We start from the raw sequence: 13831 nt of genomic DNA, 5'->3' as shown, positions 1-13831 counted from the left end.
GCTGGCTCTCAATCAGCAAAGTCCCACAAATGTAACTCTTGCCTTAGCTAAGTTGCTGAACTAATGCTATTTAATTTCATCACAGGACAGGAGGGAAAAATTGAAAGAATTGGTCTCTTGTAGGCTTTTCTACAATTATATCTTTCCAATTTTTTTTTTACATGGGATCTAGGTGCCACTGACCACGGCAACAGACATCCCTAATAGCCGAGTTGTTTGCTAGACCATTTCAGAGGGAAAGTAAGAGGACTGGGAGTCTAGGGTTACATGAAAGGCAGACCTGAGAAGGATAGCAAATGTCCTACCCTGAATGATATCAGTGAATCAGTTGGGTTTTCACAAGTCCCATGATGACTATCAATGCATTACTCTTTTGTTTCCAGTCTGATATGGGATTTGAGCTCGTCTCCAAATCAACAGATCAATAGTTACTATACAATAATCACTATACAATAATCACATCCTATGGACAGCATGAAACAAACCAATAGAAAAGGAAGGGTTATTTCGATTTTATTTTTAAAAGGAAATGGAGGATCAAATTTACTTACGCACTTTTGCAACAACCTAGCCAAGCATTACAAGGCTACAGAACAATTGGAATTGGTTTATTATTGTCACTTGCACTGAGGTACCGTGAAAAACTTGTCTTACATACCGTTCATACAGAATTCATTACGGTGCATTGAGATAGTACAAGGTAAAACAGTAACAGAATGCAGAATAAAGTGTTACAGCTACAGAGAAAGTGCAGTGCAGGTAGACAATAAGGTGCAAGGTCATAACGAGGTAGATTGTGAGGTCAAGAGTCCATCTTATTGTACTAGGGAACCGTTTAATAGTCTTATAACAGCGGGATAGAAACTGTCCTTGAGCCCAGTGGTACGTGCTTTCAGGCTTTTGTACCTTCTGCCTGATGGGAGAAGGGAGAAGAAGAAAGAATGTCCCAGGTGGGTGGGGTCTTTGATTATGCTGGCTGCTTTATCGAGGCAGCCAGAATTATAAACAGAATCCATGGAGGGGAGGCTGGTCTCTGTGATGTGCTGGGCTGTGTCCACAACTCTCTGCAGTTTCTTGCTGTCCCGGGCAGAGCAGTTGCCATACCAAGCCATGATGCATCCAGATACAATGCTTCCTATGATGAATTGATAAAAGTTGGGGAGTGTCAAAGGGGACATGCCAAATTTCTTTAGCCTCCTGAGGAAGTAGAGGCACTGGTGAGCTTTCTTGGCAGTGGCATCTACGTGGATGGACCAGGACAGGCTATTGGTGATGTTCACTCCTAGGAACTTGAAGCTCTCGACCTTTGATGTAGACATGTACACCACCCCCTTTCCTGAAGCCAACGACCAGCTCTTTTGTTTTGCTGACATTGAGGAAAAGGTTGTTGTCATGACACCATTCCACTAAGCTCTCTATCTCCTTCCTGTACTCCGATTCATCACCGTTTGAGATACGGCCTACAACAATGGTACCATCTGCAAACTTGTAGATGGGGTTAGAGCAGAATCTGGCCACAGTCATGAGTGTATAGGGAATAGAGTAGAGGGCTCAGGACACAGCCTTGTGGGGCACCAGTGTTGAGAATAATCGTGCTGGAGGTGTTGCTGCCTATCCTCACTGATTGCAGTCTGTTGGTCAGGAAGTCAAGGATCCAGTGGCAGAAGGAGGTGTTGAGTCCCAGGTCTCGAAGTTTGGTGATGAGTTTGCTTGTAATTATAGTATTGAAGGTGGAGCTGCAGTCAATAATCAGTAGTCTATTGTAGGTGCCTTTACTGTCCAGTAAAGTGGTTACAATGCTAAACTTTAAAATAAGCACATATTAATGTTCCAGAAGGATCATACAAAATATTAAGCTGCAATGATCAACTACAAACAGAAGAAAACTACAGATGCTAGAAATCTGTACAGAAAGTGTTGGAAATATTCAAGTCAAGCAAAATCTGTGGAGATCAAAACCAAGTTAACCTTTCAAGTCAACTTTAAGTCATAACTGTTTATCAGAACATAACTCAGTTTCTATCTTCACGGAAGTTGCTTGACCCAAGTATCTCCAGCAATTTTTGTTTTTATTTTTAATAAAAATAGCGGCTCCATTATTAGTGACGTGAAAAAGACCATAGCGACACAGATGTACAATGTTCATGTCCTTAGAACTATCCAGACTAGTGCATGAGAGCCTGTTATTTCATCTGCTATTATTTTAAATCACATTTTACACCTAAACAAAAATCAGATTCATCCTCACAATTTTGAGTGATGAAATGCATCTGACTCCTACATTAACTGGTCAACAACATGCTGACCAAACTCCTGCTCTCCATCCTTAAATAATTTTAATATTTTGTCAATGGTCTGAAAAGGAAATCAATGAAAGGAGATAGAATGCTAAAAAAGCCTTTCAAACAATTTATATCTTATAATCAGCATGAAAAAATATCATAAATTTGTTATAAACTGTAATGGAACAAACTTACAATCTTAGCCAGTCAAGAAACGGATGGGATTGCAAAGGGGTGAAGAGTGTTAACCATCCAATTTCCATATAATCTTTAGCATCTGATTTGGAATCAACAAAGAGGGTGCATGGAACAGGTCACCATTACTGTTCAGACAGGGACTCTTAGTGGAGGTCTAAATAAAAACTGGCTGACAGTTCTTTAACATAGTCAAGTTGTGATAGATTAGTGTCAAACTTTTAAATAATTTTCAGCATTTGGATGTCACTAGCATGGCCAGCATTTATTTCAAATCCTTAATTTCCCCTCGAGGTGGTGGTGGTGAGCCACCTCCTTGAACTGTAGTCCTTCTGAAGGTATTCCTACAGTGCGACGGTATGGAGTTCCAAGATTTAGACCCAGCAATGAGGATGGACTGGCAAAACGTTCTTCGGGATCAAGATCATCCATGGTAGGGAAGAGAACCTGCAGGTGATGGTGTCGCCATGTGCCTGCTGCTATTGTCTATCTTGTTAATAGAGGTTACTGGTTTAGGAGTTGCTGTGGGAATAACCTGGACAAGTAACTGCAGTATGTGCTGTAGATGGTACAAACTGCAGCCACTCAGGGTACCAATCAGGCAGGCTGCTTTGCCCTGGATGGTATTGACTTTGAGAGTTCCTTGCAGTGCACGCATCTGAAGTGTTGAGAGTATTCCACCTGGCACTCCCAATAATGTGCCTTGCAGATGAAGGAAAAAGCTTTTTGGGATGTCAGGAGAGTCACTTGTCACAGGATACCCAGCTTCTGACCTGCTCTTATGGCTACAGTATTTATATGGCTAGTCCGGTTGAGTTTCTAGTCAATGGTGACCCACGGATATTGATAGTGGGGGTACTCATTGATGACGATACCAATGAATGTCAAGGGTAGATGGTAAGACACTCTCTTATTGGAGACTATCATTGGCTTAACACTTAACAGCTCAAGTCAAATGTTGTTTAAGTCTTGCTTCATTTGCTGAGGAGTTGTAAACTGAATTGAACATTGTGCAACCATTGACAAACGTCCCCACTTCTGATATCATGATTGAAGGAAAGTCATTGATGAAGCAGCTAAAAATAGTTGAGCCTAGGACACTGCCCTGAGGAACTCCTGCAGTGATGTGATTCCAATGAAGGGCATTCAGCCTGAAACATTAACTGTTTCTCTTCCCACAGATACAGCTTGACTACAAATATTTCTAGCATTTTGTGTTTTTATTTTACCCAGCAATGATGTCCTAGAACTGGGATGGTTTTGAATAAGACTATTAAACAATAATATGTTTTTTGCATTTTTCCCCTTACATGAAACTAATTTTTATTGGCTATTGGGCATGTGTTAGTTAAGTTAGATCCTGCCCATGGCAAATTTACTTTTAGTGGTATCTTTCATAAGGCTTTTTGGATAGTCAGTAGGACCACTGTTTCTTCCACTCTGTATCCTTGGGACAGCAGCCAGACAAACTGTACTGGCTCAGGTGCTGCTGCAGGGCTCAGTTAACTAACCACAGTCACAGGATTAATAATGATATGTTCTTTGGTCTGTTGACTGCATTGTAACTTGTGTTTACTCACTCAGCTATCATGCAAGCCCAATCTCTCCTAAATTGAATTAGATTTGAAGGCTTATTTTCTGTGGTTTTGGAGACCATAAGAAACAATTGGACTTCTACTTCCTTATTCCATAGTTTTGGCAACATGCGGATTAACAGCTGAGTCACCTATTTGAAGTTTTTGATCTCCTTTCAACGGACAAATTAATGTGGGCTGGCCACCAAGAGGCCTGCCAACTTGTTAATGATGCATATTATAGGCTGGGGAAAAGAGGAAGAGGGGAAGGAAAATCTAGTAAAATGGCCTTCAAACAGAAGTATCTTTTTCAAGTGTTGTTTAATGTTTTCAATGAATCACTGTTAAGAGGTCAAGGTAGATTCAAAGTCAGCCAATAATTTTTCATGTATTTCTTTCAGTTCTTTGTTCACTGCAGCAGAATTCCAAATGAAGGTTTGTGTGTAAATGGAAACTGAAAATGCCAAAATTCTCCAAAACCACACGAGAATTCAAATCTAATTCTATTTGAGAGAGATTGGGCTCTGATGAGAACTGAGTGAGTAAATGTACTCAACAGACCAAAAAACATCAATATTTATCCTTTGTCTATGATTAGTCAACAAGTCCTGCTCTGCTATGGAACCTGAGCCAGTAAAATTCATCTGGCTTCTACCTCAATGATATGAAGTGTATGAAAATGGTCTTACTGAAAGACAATACTCCACAACATGTAGGATCTAGCTTAACTAAGGCATGACCGAAAACCAAGCTCCTTCCAGTCTGTCCAGGACCATGCAGGAAAAACCACCAGGCTTACAAAGAATGCAAGTCAAATGAGATGGAGGAAATTGGGAGGAAGTAAAATCTTTAATGTATATTTTTGTATAAATGTTTTACAGCTCAAGGCAAATTAAATGTAGTTATTTATAGTCAATGTAACAGCCAGCAGCATTTTATTTTACTTTACACTCCAAGGGTTCTTCTACAACTAAAGGAGTGCGAGTGAAGTGTACTTTTAATGACAAAAATCAAATCTTTAGTCAAATTATTAATTCTACAACTGAGCAGAGAAACAAGTATTTTAACACAATAAATGCTTGAACAAACCAACAGAGCAAAGGAACCTTAATATAAAACATGAATGATGTTTTCACATTTCCACTTTGCTGTTTTATTTATAGTCTGTTATTATTGATCGAATACAACATTTAAATTACCCATTGGACAAAGAAATTATTTATTGGCTGCCATCGAATGGCAAATAAAATTTTGTCATGGTTTCTACACCTACTATATCAGCAGCCAGATGAAGAAAGGAGTTAAATATTTGAGTTGATACTGACCCAGCAACTGTCAGACACTGAAGTTCAGCAGCAATACGAACTGGATGGCTTGTGGGAATTAAATGTTTTAGTGCAAACTTCTCTACTTTTCCTGACTTCAGCTGAGCAGTAGCCAAATAGACAGAACTGAATGTACCTGCAGAAGGATAAAAATAATAAATCATTACAAAAAAGTTTCTTTAAAAATAACATTGTGGAAATATTCTGGTACTAATCTTTCAGTACACAACCAGATACCTACAAATATAAAGAAAAATCCACTAAAGATAAAATATCAAAAGTAAGCAGAATTATGCACAGCAGCAGCACATCACCATATATTTGGCATGCCATAAAAAAAAGAGATTTAAACTTCAGGTTACAGTTCTGGTGCCAAGATAGCTGATTGTGGCTTCCAGAGGCACAGCAAAAAAAAAGCAGGTGGATTTTGTTAAAAACAGTGTGTATTAATGTAAATCATACTATAGAGCTCAAATTAAAAGGGATATTTGAATTCCTCCTGCAATAACAATATGCCTTGTGTTCAATTGGAATAAAATCATCAACAGAAGAATATTCTATTGAATTAAGACACTTCTATTTTTCAAAGAAGCAAAATGCTCATTGTTAACTGATGCTGAGTAGAAACTGTTCAGGGCAAAATGAAATTCAGAGAACATAAAATAAGAGAGAAAACAAAAAAGAACTCATTCTGGCATCAGATGACAGACCACACAGCAAAATTCAGTAGCTACAGCAGCTGCAACAAAAAGGAATTTACAACAGTAAATGAAAATTTGAATTCATTCAGTCAAGGAAAGAAAAACATTTCATTTTGCAGCTGCAGGACATCATACAATACTTTCCACTAATGAACTACTTGCAAAATATGATCACTATTCTTACATAGGAAACACACAAAAAAAATCCAAATTCAACCTGCAAGATCCAAAAGAATAGAAATGTGATAAGGATCAGTTTTTTTTTACATGTTGTGTTTTTACTGTGGGATAAATATTGGCTAGGACACTGAACTGCTAAGAGGAATGCTGAAAAATGAAAACTGCATTTATACAGTGCTTCTGGATGTCCCAAACACTTTGAATCCAACAAACGACTTTATAAAGTGCATTTAACTTTGTTACGTAGACTAGTCACAGATGTGTGTGGTACTTATAAATTTTAAACTCTGGCTACATAATTCCAGGTAGCCACAAGATGATCTACACACAAACAGAACAAAAATAGCTTTATATTTTCATTACAGATTAGTCCAAAAATTTCAGAAATTAGAAAGAGTAGCGCTCAAGAAACCACAAACATTTCCAGAGATGTATTCCATTGTGATGTCAGTAAGGTTTAAATTACTTCTGGTCTTAAGTTATTTTTCTAAAGAAACAATATATACTTTTAAAATAAAAGATTTTGGCATCTTCTACATCAAAAAGTCTTCTCCAAGTGAATTCTTAAATTTAGTAAACCTCTATAGAGATTGGCAATCCGTTTTGTTTTAATGGCATTTCCAAGTGTACATCTGTGCATTTTTAGTGAAGTAATTTTAGAGCCAGTCATAGAGAAAGAGGCCCTTCAGCCCACCCCTTCTCTGCTGATCATCAAGTACTCATTTATACCAATCCCATTCACCAACACTTACTCCGTAGCCTTCTATGCCTTGGCAATACAAGTGCTTGCCTAGATACTTAAATGTTGTGAGAGTATCTGCCTCCACCTCTCTCTCAGGCAGTGCATTCCAAACTCCAATCATCCTCAGGGTGAATAAAAAAAACTTCCTTCTATCCCCTCTAAGCCCCTTATTGTTTACTATTAAGCCATATCCTCTGATCATAGACACCTTTTTCCCATAGCAAGATTTACTCCTGTCGATGCCCCTCAGTTTTATACACCTCTGTCAGACCCACTCAGCATTCTCCATTTCAAGGAAAACAAACCCAGTCTATCCAGTCTCTCCTTATAATTGAGGCAATCCATTCCAGGCAACATCCTAGTGAATCTCCTCTTAGAACCATAGAAAAATACAGCACAATACAGGCCCTTCGGCCCACCATGTTGTGCCACCCTTCAAACCACACCTAAGACTATCTAACCCCTTCCTCCCACATATCCCTCTATCTTAAATTCCTCCATATGCTTATCTAACAATCTCTTGAACTTGACAACGTATCAGCCTCCACCACCACCCAAGGCAGCGCATTCCATGCACCAACCACTCACTGGGTGAAAAACCTCCATCTGACTTCTCCCTTGAACTTCCCACACATTACTTTAAAACCATGTCCTCTTGTTTTGAGCATTGGTGCCCTGGGAAAGAGGTGCTGGCTGTCCACTCTCTCTATTCCTCTTAATATCTTGTATACCTCTATCATGTCTCCCCTCATCCTCCTCCTCTCCAATGAGTAAAGCCCTAGCTCCTTTAGTCTCTCCTCATAATCCATACTCTCTAATCCAGGCAGCATCCTGGTAAATCTCCTCTGCACCCTTTCCAACACCTCCACATCTTTCCTATAATGAGGCGACCAGAACTGGACACAGTACTCTAAGTGTGACCTAACCAGAGTTTTGTAAAGCTGCATCATTACTTTGCGGCTCTTAAACTCGATCCCATGACTTATGAAAGCTAATATTCCATAAGCTTTCTTAACTACCCCATCTACCTATGAGGTGACTTTCAGTGATCTGTGGATATGAACCCCCAGATCCCTCTGCTCTACACTGCCCAGAATCCTGCCATTTATCTTGTACTCCACCTTGGAGTTTGTCCTTCCAAAGTGTACCACCTCACACGTCTCTGGATTGAACTCCATCTGCCACTTGTCAGCCCAGCTCTGCATCCTATTTTAAATTCCTCCATATGCTTATCTAACAATCTCTTGAACTTGACCAACGTATCAGCCTCCACCACCACCCCAGGCAGCGCATTCCATGCACCAACGACTCTCTGGGTGAAAAACCTCCCTCTGACATCTCCCTTGAACTTCCCACCCATTATTTTAAAGTCATGAAGACTGACTATCCACGATTTCATTTGCCTTGCCTACATTGCTGTACCAGAAATGCATAGTGAAATATTAAATATTATCTATTCTATTGGCAGAGTATGATGCATCAGGAAAGAAGTCATACTATGTTAGGTCTGTCTTCTTGATATATCTGTCAGGGTCTCAGTAAGTCTACAACTCTTCTACTAAAGCTCTTCAGGGCAATTTATCCTTTCTATACTGAGATGATTAAAACTGCCCACCATATTCCAGAAGTGGCCTTACCTATGTTTTATAAAGCTGTACCACAACTTCTCTGCTCTTATATTCTATTCCTCAGTTAATGAGGGCAACATTCGGTAGGTGTTCAATACTGCCCTATCTACCCAGACTATCACCTTCAGGGACCTGCAGGTTTGTACACCAGGTCCTGCTGTTCCTCAATACTACCTAGGGCCCCACCATTCATGGTATATGACCTACCCTTTCTTGACCTCCAAAATGCATCATTCCACACTTATCAGGATTAAATTCCATCTGCCACTTTTCTGCCCAATTTACCAGCTGAGTGATAGCTCTCTGTAGTTTCAAACTATTCTCCTCACTATCCACAGCATCATCAATTTTTGGGTCATCTGCAAACTGTTAACAAAAAAGATGGTGTGGGTGAATTTGCAATGGGGGGGCTGGGGAGAAACACATTAATGATGAAGGATAGAAGACAGAATTTCTAAGACAAAGGAAATGATAATGATTTCAAGAGTGCTGGAAATGAGTGCGTAGCTCAGCCAGGTGGTTTTCTGAAAGTACAAGGGTTACCTTTTGTAATAGTTTACAATGCAAGTTCAAGAGAATATATCGGTGCTGGACAAAATGGACTTAGTCTGTACTTCAACATTTTTGCAATAAAATGCTGTTCCCCATGTTCTTTTTCAGTACATTTATTTAAAGATGGCCATGGGGATGGGATAGCGATGTGCCAGAATGAGCATTAGTAAATGTGGATGTTGAGTCTTTTCAGTTTCAAACATGATATTAGTGGTATAAGACTTGAAGACTGACTTGAAGACTGACTATCCACGATTTCATTTGCCTTGCCTACATTGCTGTGCCAGAAATGCATATTGAAATATTAAATATTATCTATTCTATTGGCAGAGTATGATGCATCAGGAAAAAAAGCCATACTATGTTAGGTCTGTTTTCTTGATATATCTGTCAGGGTCTCAGTAAATAAGTCTATAACTCTTTTACTAAAGCCTGATGTTGAATTACATCACAAGGAAAATAGTTCCCATAAAAGGCCAGGTTAAGAGCTAAACAGAACAAGATTCACATTATGGCATGCCAAAAAGCAATTAAAAGATATAAAGAGCAAGATGAAAACACAAGAGGATCTGTTGTTTCCAAGTATTGGTAACTAAATTGTTTAAACTTACCTTCACCAATTTTGTCTTCAATGAAAAAAAATTTTGATAGGTGAGGTACTGCTTCATAGAGTCTCTCAATATCCATTTTAATCTCCGCTTCAAAAAAAGTGGATAAACTGTTATTGCAATACTCTTTGAAAATTACATCTAAAAAAGCTTAATCATTTCAATGTATTTTCTTTGTATGGCAGTCAGTCTGAAGCTAAGAGAAAAATATAATGATTAAAAATAAAGCAGATTTAACTTGGTGTGCAGAAAGACTAATCTGTATACTCATTGATGTGACATAATGAAAAGACTTATTGATTAGGGACCTTACATTATATGAATACTTTGCATTTATAGTGTCCAACACAAGCTTGTGGCCTCTAAATGACAGAATCAAAACCTCCATAATTTTATTCCCAAGCCATTTCCAAGACACCTCCCCAATTATTCGCAATCAGTGTGTTGACTTCCCATGGGGAAAACACAGTATAATAGGATGCAGATTAACAATCAATAAACCAAAATGGTCTGTAACAGTGACAATCATAAATAATATCCTAGCCAAGAAATCACCAATTATATCTAATAGGAAAAGGTGAGGTTAAACCATTAAGGAACAGAAAGTTGCAATCCAATTTCACACCAGAAGCTGGGAGTGATTTCAACCTGTTGAGATAATTTGCCTAACTATTTTGAAGCAGCCTGTAACCAAATAGACAGTTTTCCCACCTAAACAGTCTTTTTAACCTTGAATTTAAATCAAAGAACTTTGCTTCTTGGTAGATCCCAGTGCCTTGCCTGTATACCAAAGAGCAGGGCATAGACAACAAACTGGGAATAGGCACAAGCAGACTTCTTCCATTTGGCTGCTGCACTCGTAGAGGAACCCATTTTACATTTAAATGTTTAATGTACATAACTATCACTGTTGGAAGAGTATTATCAAATTGACACCTTCTTTGTGTTTCATTAACTGTACGTGATGACATTGAAGAATCCTGCATTTTCCATCTGTGCATCAAACAATCGCAGCTGTGCTGATACAGTTCAGATTCCCATAATCTGCAAGGAACATCAAAGTCATTGACCTTTGTGTTGGACCTTTCACTGGGTTTTTGTTTGCAACGTTTTGCAAGTTCCAACTAGTTTTCCAAACTTTATGAGTGCTGTAATTGCTTCATTGGATACAAATGCATGGGCCCAGAACAGATTGTAGGACGCCATTGATTGAACAGCATTTGATGGCTCTGGGCCTGTACTCGCTGGAGTTCAGAAGGATGAGGGGGATCTCATTGAAACCTACCGAATACTGAAAGGCCTGAATTGAGTGGATGTGGAGAGGATGTTTCCAGTAGTGGGAGAGTCTAGGAACCAGAGGGCACAGCCTCAGAATAGAAGGGTGTCCTTTTAGAACAGAGATGAGGATGAATTTCTTTAGACAGAGGGTGGTGAATCTCTGGAATTCATTGCCACAGATGGCTGTGGAAGCCAAGTCATTGGGTATATTTAAAGCAGAGGTTGATAGGTTCTTGAGTAGTAAGGGTGCAAAGGTTATGGGGAGAAGGTAGGAGAATGGTGTTGATGCCATGAATGAATGCTGGAGCAGACTTGATGGCCAAATGGCCTAATTCTGCTCCTGTCTTATGGTCATACAATAGCAAGGGACGTTGGTGAGGTCCTGGTAGCTAGGAAGATGTTTATTTTTCCTGATTCACTACATTTCATAGAAGGTGATAATTTCAGGGAGGAATGGACAGGAGAACAATGTTTACCAGAATCTTGGAATGGACATGAGAGTTCTGGTGATGCTACAGTCAACTGGTCATCAAGAAGTCAACCAAGGCCAAACCTGGCCAATAATGGTCCACGGTACTCACTCACTGAGCATACAAGGGCCAGTGCTGATGTCAGCAGGACTGAAGCAGTTTCTCCCCACTTTATGTTTACCAGTTACTGGATCAAGATGGTCCTGATCTATGTCTAACTGGTTATTACTGTCTGTGCTAAGCGAAAGTGGGTATAGGAACAGAATGAGGAAGTTAAATGTGTGGCTGAGGGATTGGAGTAAGGAGCAGGGATTCAGTTTTCTGGATCATTAGGGCCTCTTTTGGGGCAGGTATGACCTGTTCAAAGAGGACGGGTTGCACTTGAATCCTAGGGGGACCAACATGCTGGCAGGGAGGTTTGCTAAAGCTACTGGGGAGAGTTTAAACTAAAATTGTTGGGGGGTGGGATCCAAACTGGAGAGACTGGGGAAGAGGTGTTTGGCTCTCAAATAGAGAAAGCTAGTAGTAAGTACCATAGGCAGGTGATAGAGAAGGGACGTGTTCAGACAGGCTTGAGACGTGTCTATTTTAACGCAAGGAGTATTGTGAATAAGGCAGATGAGCTTAGAGCTTGGATCGATACTTGGAGCTATGACGTGGTGGCCATTACGGAGACTTGGATGGCTCCGAGACTGGAATGGTTGATTCAAGTGCCGGGTTTTAGATGTTTCAGGAAGGACAGGGAGGGAGGCAAAAGAGGTGGTGGAGTGGCACTGTTGATCAGAGGTAGTGTCACGACTGCAGAAAAGGTGGACGACGTGGAGGGATTGTCTACAGAGTCTCTGTGGGTGGAAGTTAGGAACAGGAAGAGGTCGATAACTTTACTGGGTGTTTTTTATAGGCCACTCAATAGTGACAGGGATATTGAGGAGCAGATAGGGAAACAGATCCTAGAAAGGTGTGAGAATAACAGAGTTGTTGTGATGGGGGATTTTACTTTCCCAAACATCGACTGGCATCTCCAGACAGTGAGGGGTTTAGATGGGGTGGAGTTTGTTAGGTGTGCTCAGGAAGGGTTCTTGACACAGTATGTAGATAGACCTACAAGAGGAGAGGCTGTGCTTGATTTGGTATTGGGAAATGAACCTGGTCAGGTGTCAGATCTCAGTGGGTGGACATTTTGGTGATAGTGATCATAATTCTATCTCCTTAACGTTATTACTGGAGAGAGATAGGAACAGACAGACTAGAAAGGCGTTTACTTGGAGTAAAGGGAATTATGAGGCTCTCAGGCAGGAAATTGGAAGATTGAATTGGGAACAGATGTTCTCTGAGAAAAGTACGGAAGATATGTGGCAAATATTCAGGGGATATTTGTGTGGAGTTCTGCATAGACATGTTCCGATGAGATGGGAATCACGTGAGGATAGAGGAACCGTGGTGTACGAAGGCTATGATAGATCTAGTCAAAAGGAAAAGAAAGGCTTACAAAAGGTACAGGGAGCTAGGTAATGTTAGAGATCTGGAAGAGTACAAGGCTAAAAGGAAGGAATTTAAGAAAGAGATTAGGAGAGCCAGAAGGGGACATGAGAAGGCCTTGGCGGACAGGATTAAGGAAAACCCCAAGGTGTTCTACAAGTACGTGAAGAGCAAGAGGATAAGATGCGAAAGGGTAGGGCCTATCAAGTACAGCAGTGGGAAAGTGCGTATGGATCTGGAAGAAATAGCGGAGGTACTTAATGAATACTTTACGTCAGTATTCACTACTGAAAAAGATCTGAGGGATTGTAGTGGGGACTTGCAGCGGGCTGAAAAGCTTGTGCATGTAGATATTAGGAAAGAGGAGGTGCTGAAAGCATCAAGTTAGATAAGTCGCTGGGACTGGATGAGATGTACCCCAGGCTGCTGTGGGAGGCGAGGGAGGAGATTGCAGAGCCTCTGACGATATCTTTGCGTCGTCGATGGAGACGGGAGAGGTTCCGGAAGATTGGAGGGTTGTGGATGTTGTTCCCTTATTCAAGAAGGGGAGTAGGGATAGCCCAGCGAATTATAGACAGAGTCTTACCTCAGTGGTGGTAAGCTGATGGAGAAGATCCTGAGAGGCAGGATTTATGAACATTTGGAGAGGTATAATATGATTAGGAACAGTCAGCATGGCTTTGTCAAGGGCAGGTCCTGCATTACGAGCCTGATTGAATTTTTTTTTGAGGATGTGACTAAACACATCGATGAAGGGAGAGTAGTAGATGTAGTGTATATGGATTTCAGCAAGGCATTTGATAAGGTACCCCATGCA

The 13831-nt window shown here is 40.3% G+C and overlaps 1 protein-coding gene across 4 annotated transcripts in view; it reads right to left on the bottom strand.

Annotated features, from left to right (window-relative positions):
* cdc7 (cell division cycle 7 homolog (S. cerevisiae)) overlaps positions 1–13831 on the bottom strand; it is a 57195-nt gene that overhangs the window by 25218 nt on the left and 18146 nt on the right. For all 4 annotated transcript variants that reach the window (XM_052012932.1, XM_052012934.1, XM_052012931.1 and 1 more), the window contains exons 3-4: positions 9791–9877; positions 5377–5512 (exon numbers count right to left, since the gene is read on the bottom strand). In XM_052012932.1, the coding sequence (XP_051868892.1) occupies positions 5377–5512; positions 9791–9877 (223 nt within the window). The remainder of the gene's footprint in view (positions 1–5376; positions 5513–9790; positions 9878–13831) is intronic.

Source organism: Pristis pectinata, chromosome 3 (assembly GCF_009764475.1).
Source record: "Pristis pectinata isolate sPriPec2 chromosome 3, sPriPec2.1.pri, whole genome shotgun sequence".
Taxonomy (NCBI): Eukaryota; Metazoa; Chordata; class Chondrichthyes; order Rhinopristiformes; family Pristidae; genus Pristis; species Pristis pectinata.
This window is presented reverse-complemented; position numbering and strand designations above follow the sequence as displayed.